This window comes from Pomacea canaliculata, linkage group LG3 (assembly GCF_003073045.1).
Source record: "Pomacea canaliculata isolate SZHN2017 linkage group LG3, ASM307304v1, whole genome shotgun sequence".
Classification (NCBI taxonomy): domain Eukaryota; kingdom Metazoa; phylum Mollusca; class Gastropoda; order Architaenioglossa; family Ampullariidae; genus Pomacea; species Pomacea canaliculata.
Genome location: NC_037592.1, coordinates 4,223,156 through 4,229,623, shown reverse-complemented (window position 1 = coordinate 4,229,623; position 6,468 = coordinate 4,223,156). Strand labels below are relative to the sequence as shown.

Sequence of the window (6,468 nt, the reverse complement as noted above, 5' to 3'; positions counted from 1 at the left end):
TACCGGCCAAAAAAAAAAAAAATAAATAAAAAAAAATAATAATAAAAAAAAACCAAACCCAAAAAAAAAAAACCCGCTGAATAATCCACTGATCTTATAAGCAAGAGCGTACCGATAAGCATGTAGCAGGTGTCACGCGCACAGGGCGAGTTCAGTCTGTTGTGTCTTACTTTCTTCGCTGAAGAGTAACGTGTCTTCAAAGATGTACACTTTAGTTTATTGCATGAAAAACTGATAAGAAAAGTGCCGACTGTTTAGTGCACGCCAAGGCTGTGTTCGACATCCACCCTCTTATCAAATGTACCTGTTGCTTTTGCCTGTAAACCTTTAGCTTCAGTCAGAATTCTTGTAGCTTTTTAAACCGAGGTCTTTACTGAAGGTCACACTGGCCAAGAAAAGGTCACTGAAAGTACAGTTGCTTTTCTTACGAAGTATAAGCAGCTCCAAAATGGCGTTTCTTGTTCTGGCTGCAACGCTTGTCGTGGGAACATCCTTCTGTCACGCGGATTCTGTCGGCAGTAAGTAGCGGTGTGAACGTACCCTCAGTCTAGTAAATATAGTAAGTATGCTATAATTAATGTTCTGTGGATGTAGATCGAGATTTTTTATAGTTGCTTAGTTATACATCCTCAGGTTATGGTTTATTTACAACAAGGGGAAGTGGAAGAGGGAGCAACCTTTTAAATATACGTTATAAACACGCTAGCTTCTTCACGCTGTACATATTGAGGTTAAAGGTTAAAATCAAAAGGCATGTAGTGCGTGTCATGATTTCAAGTGCAATGTGGAAATTACCTACCAATGAAAGGGTTTAAGGATGTGAGAGGCGGATACTGTGACACGTAAACATTTTGAAGTTTTGATTTCCATTTTTGAAAGTTTCAAACACAGTTACCCTGTTTGTTCGCCGAATAGGCGACAGGGTCTACACGATTTCTTTCTTGTTATAATAAAGTCTCTATTTACAAGAAAAGTGTGTTTACACTGGTGTTTAAGTATTTACTTTAGTCTATATGAGTGAGTCACGAGGCTAGAAAAGTATGAAATGGAAACTTTATGAACTTCAGAATTTTGTCCTCCCATTTATGTGAGATAACCGATAAAGTCTGTGGGGCAAATGTCTCCATCTAGGCTGGAGACCAACACGTGAGGTTTGAGAAGTCTCCGAGTATAATGTTTGAAACAAATCCTATTTGGAGCGTTATTCTACTGTGCATTCCTTTTTATAAACCACTGACGGCCCTCCAGCACAGCTTCAACTACAGTAAGCTCTCTGTAGACTTCTATTTCTACTTCTTGATTAAATACACAATTTGATAAGAGTTACAATCCTCAGTCCAAATATACTTTGCCTGACCCGTGACATACAGTACATCAGCTTCCTACTCAACTTCGCGTGAAGTGGCATTTGTTGCCGCACAGCTTGTACACTCACTCGTGACGTCATTTCCTGCGGCCTCGCCATGGACGAAGGTAATTGTCCATACATTGTTTCGATTCTGACTGAAAAGAATTGTATGGGTGGGTTGTCATTGTCGGTAAAGAGTCCGTCTTACTGGTCGCCATGTTAGCAAACCGTACACAGCGACGGTTTGTGCTGAGCATTCACTTGGTGGCAGATATACTGCCTCAAAGGTAGTAGAAACCTAAAAATAACTGGGGCTGTGAGAGGCCGATGGCTCCTAGTTATCTGTGTGTGAAGAGAGAGAGAGAGCTCTCAATGCGTGAGAGAAGAAGGGGCAGAGAGAGGGGCAGGACCCGAGTACCACGATCTTAAGAAAACAAAGTTTGTTGCTTCATTCAAGGACGTTCATTGTCCCGAGTAGCTTTTCTAACTGTAGAAGTGGTGGTGGTAGCGGTTGAAAGGATGTGGTAAGTGGTAGTAGTGTCAGTAATGGAGGGATGTAATGAAGAAGAACTGTATCATTGCATAATTTTTTCCCTCAAGGGTTCCACAGACCCTAATAACTTTTGATGCTAGACATTCATTGCGAAGTGGAAGCCCAGATGATCAAGATCTGTAGTGATGTCGGGATTGGGGTGGGGACAACATTGCTGTAAGATCACCGTTAGTGATGATACGATGATAGTTAAGTCTTCATCCAATGACGACGCCACAATAAACTGCATGCTGAAGAATTCTATTTGCGCAGGTGTCTTCCAAACACCGGCCCCCACCTGGCCTGCGCGAGAGTTTCGTGGTGCATGGGTGGCAACCGTGTCTAACATCGATTGGCCGACGTCTAGTCACTCCACACCCAGCGCCCAACAAGCCGAGCTGCGAGCTCTGTTCGACACACTACACAAACTTAATTTCAATGCCATCATCTTTCAGGTGAATGCCACATCCGGGTGTTTCTGACTGTGACAACAGTGTGCATGACATTGCATGAGCTAAAAAGAAAACAAACAATAAACTGTGGTGTTGAGGTTCAAGGTAGTAAATCTCGAGCGCCTATGTGCGTCTGTCAAACGGGTCAGGGGTCGGTTGCACGGTACGCTAAGGGGTGGGGATATCGTTGCTAACATTTTGTGTTTTACCTGACGTATACAAGCACTGAACTGTGCAACCCCCACACCCCCTAATCAAAATGATGCACGACTCATGCCCGTTAAAAATTTTGATGAAAGTGCAAAAAAAAAAAAAAAAAGTTGATTCGCTGGGTGGACTGTCTGACTCTTAGGTGCGCACGGAGGGCGATGCTTTCTACGAAAGCAGATTCGACCCATGGAGCAGATTTCTGACGGGCCAGCAAGGGAAAGAACCGAGCCCCAAGTGGGACCCCCTGTCCGTCGCCATCCAAGAGGCTCACGCGCGTGGAATGGAACTTCATGCCTGGTTCAATCCCTACAGGTCGACGCCCCACATTATTCAGACACCATATATTTATTGCATTTGAGGACGAAAAATTACCTCCATCGCTGACCTGTCACTGACTCTATGCACCACAAGGCATACAACATCACATGAGACCTTAGATGTCATTGCCTGACTCAGAGAGTAGGAAACACTTAGGGATGCTTTCTCGCTTTTTTCTTTAAAGTCTTTAAACTCGCAATTTCTGCACACACATGGAAAGTATTGTTGACTTCGTTCTCACTTTCAGGGCCAGGTCAGGATCCAGCAGTAAAACCGGTCTGGCCAGCAACCACATCGCTAACCAGCTGCCCCAGTACACCTACGCCTATGGCAACAACCTCTGGGTGGATCCCGGTGCCAGCGAGGTCAAGAGCAGGACATACAGCACCATTATGGACGTCGTTAACCGCTATGACGTCGACGGCATTCACTTCGATGACTACTTCTACCCGTACCCCGTCAGCGGCGAGGAGTTTCCCGACAGCCACACGTACAGCGCCTACAAGGCTTCCGGAGGAAATCTATCACGTGACGACTGGCGTCACCAAAACGTTGACTGGCTGGTGAAGAAGCTGTCCATGGACATCAAGGACTCCCGCCCCTGGGTCAAGTTCGGCATCAGTCCTTTCGGCATCTGGATGAGTGGACAGCCTTCTGGAGTTGTGGGTCTTTCTTCAAATACAGGTATCAACATGCAACGCGTTTGAAGCAAGGAACTGCTCGCTGAGGCTGAGGCCAGAGGGTATCCTGGGGCCTGGTAGAAGTGACCGAATTGAAGGTCCTGGGTCTCGGGACTCATTTATTTCTCTGTGGATGTGGCATCCTTTTACAGAGCTGGTTATCGGGACTTCTTCCGGGTATAACGGTTTCCTCGCCCTTTATCATCCTTTCTCCCAAGCGCCACGTGCACAACTCTTGTTATACACACGCCATCAGAACGGTTGTTCGAGGCGAACACAATTTTTTATCAGTTGGTGCTTCTGTGACCTTCATGAACTTGCATAGCATAAGACGAAGCCTTCCTACATCAAGTACATCACACTAAACAAACAGTCACCTGCGCACTACCGTATTTTGAGGAAATGTTGGTCGTTATCCATGTTAATTGTAATTTTTTTTTTCTTTTCTTAAAAAATCAAGCCTTGTTTGCGGACAGCAGGAAATGGTTGATGGAAGGGTGGGTGGACTACCTAACTCCTCAAATCTACTGGGAGATCAGTGCTGCGCATCAGAGTTTCACGGCCCTCTCCGACTGGTGGCTGAATCAGAACCCCAAGGCGCGTCACTTGTACCCGGGGTGCGCAACATACAAAATCGTCAACAGCAACTGGTCGATAACCGAACTTCAACATCAGGTTAGATAATTAGTCCCTTATCTATTACCGATAAAAAAGATCCAGCAGCCATTCTTATCGATCGATCAATAACCAGTCAAAAGACTCAGCAAAAATGTCGGCTCGTTAGCACACGATACTCATCAGTAGTAGTTCAACATTTTCGGGGCCATTTGTGAGGGCTATACCCATTTTCTTACACTCACTGCCATAGCTTCACAATCCAAGTAGCTAGGTAACCAACTAGCACCTGGGTCGATTGGGAGAAGTACCCTGCACAACATAATAATCGAACCAGCCGGCTACCAACTTCCCCGGTAGACCAGACGTTTTGTCGTTTGAAGGCTTCAGGCATGCATCTCAGCACGTCTCTGTTTACTCTCGGTGTTGAATGACTTTTGCTCATGTCCAGGTGGAGCAGACCCGCGCCAGAAGAAGTCGCCATGACCTGGGCAACATTTTCTTCAGCGCCAAGTACTACAAAGACAACACCCACGGCATCGCTGACCTCTTCAAGTCCACAGTGTACGCCAGCCCAGCCTTGCCCCCTTACATGGAATGGCTTCACACAAACACTTTTGGTCCCTACGTGCCGGAGGGTGTGGCTGTCAAAAGCGGTACGTGTGGTGATAGCTAAAACTAGACCGTGGTTACCAGTAGATAACAGATGTCCGTGACCTGGAGTTTTTCCTTTTTGTACACGTAAACTTTGATGTTACTCCTTGCTACTAGTTGCGTAACATTATGGCGCAGTCTGCGAGTGGTCCAGGCCAGGCATGTCGCCTCTGTAATATCACGAACGTAAATTGACTTTGGAATAATTTTCCGAAAACCTTAAATGAAGGTGGCTGGATGCTTCGGCGAAATTACTGAAGGATCTAATATTACATGTACATAGAACAAATAATGTGGGGCTGGGTACTCAAACAGCTTCCCCTATTATTGCTAATGACCGTAAACTCGTTTACCCGATACTTTTCTATTTCCTTCCTCCACAGTTTCATTTCGTCCTTGTAGAGATATATTTGCAGGTTTCCTGGCCTTTGTCCACAGGGACCATAACGTGGAATGCCACTTCAAGCGACGGGGTGCGAGCCCGCGCCGTGTACAGATTTGATGACAGCACGCAGCACTGGGTCTTGAAGCACGTGCTGCCTCCTCACACCAGCAGCCTGACAGTAGAGCCCGGCCAGTACGCGCTGACGGCAGTAAACCGGGTGGGAAGAGAAAGTAACGCCCAAACCGTCATTGTAACGACTCCACTGGTTGGTTAAGCACCGATGTTCGCTGAAAAAGGTCTATTTGACGAAACAATTGCAGTTTGTTAAGGAACATTAATAAAGGTTGGATTTTACTCAAGCATTAGGTTGCATTGTTTTCAGTTTATGACTACAAGGTAGAGAACGAACAGTAGTCTGTTGCTATATCATTTAAGAGATTTTTGCTTATCAGCTCAAGACAAAACGCAGCTTTCATTTGAAATATAACGAGCCAGAATGAAAGCGCTAGGAAAGTTACTCTAGGAGACAGAGTTTCGTGTGATTCGGTCGTGGATAATGTGTAAGAATGATGTTGGTGAAGTATGAACTGTGCGAAGTAGGGAGGCATCCTCCTTTGATAAGCCTATCTTTACTGCTAACATTAAAACCTATACATACATAGGAAAAAAAATATATATACGTTACCGGCAATTTGTAAAAACCGGCATTCTATATAATTCAACAATGCCGGAATTGGGAAGTCAAAGTATAAAAAGCATCATATTTTATACTGTATCGTACATTTCCTAGGCATTCTAAATGTCATTCATACCTAAATGGCAAACCTGCAGAGTGTAGAATACATTTGTGCACTATTTTCTTCAACATTGAGGATAGAGTCGAAAGTAAAGACAATCGAAATGGAATCTATAAGTACAGGCCAAGAAAGTGAAAACGGACTCAAATCAAAAATTTCCTCCTGCATCTTTCGGAACACTGTGTAGGTTCCTATGTATCCCTGAGGTACACAAGAAGCTCGGCGATCCGCGAAATCTGCTGGCACTTGTTATGGATGTGACAGCAGACGACTTTTACCAACATTGGACGGTGCGAGGAATTTTGAACTTTATGCAAGATCACAATTCAGTGTTTGTCAAAAGGGCTTGCTCAAGGTTTAAGATGTTCCTGACCACGAAATATTTCTTCGATCTGCTGCTGCCACTGCTCAGTCCACAGGGAGTGGCCAAGGATTTTTGAGATATATGTGCAAGACTATAAGTGCCAAAATAACAAA

The 6,468-nt window shown here is 44.8% G+C and overlaps 1 protein-coding gene across 2 annotated transcripts; it reads left to right on the top strand.

Annotated features, from left to right (window-relative positions):
- The first annotated feature begins 233 nt into the window (after positions 1-233).
- LOC112560453 (UPF0748 protein YngK-like) lies at positions 234-5,556 on the top strand. Of its 2 annotated transcripts, none has more exons than XM_025232322.1 (7): positions 234-518; positions 2,154-2,335; positions 2,685-2,854; positions 3,108-3,544; positions 4,001-4,215; positions 4,607-4,811; positions 5,248-5,556. In XM_025232322.1, exons 1-7 carry the CDS (start codon positions 449-451, stop codon positions 5,466-5,468), a joined length of 1,500 nt encoding a protein of 499 aa, XP_025088107.1. In that variant the 5' UTR covers positions 234-448; the 3' UTR covers positions 5,469-5,556. The 2 variants fall into 2 exon arrangements, with proteins under 2 accessions (XP_025088107.1, XP_025088108.1); XM_025232323.1 differs by lacking the exon at positions 234-518 and adding an exon at positions 1,334-1,473.
- The last annotated feature ends 912 nt before the right edge of the window (positions 5,557-6,468 follow it).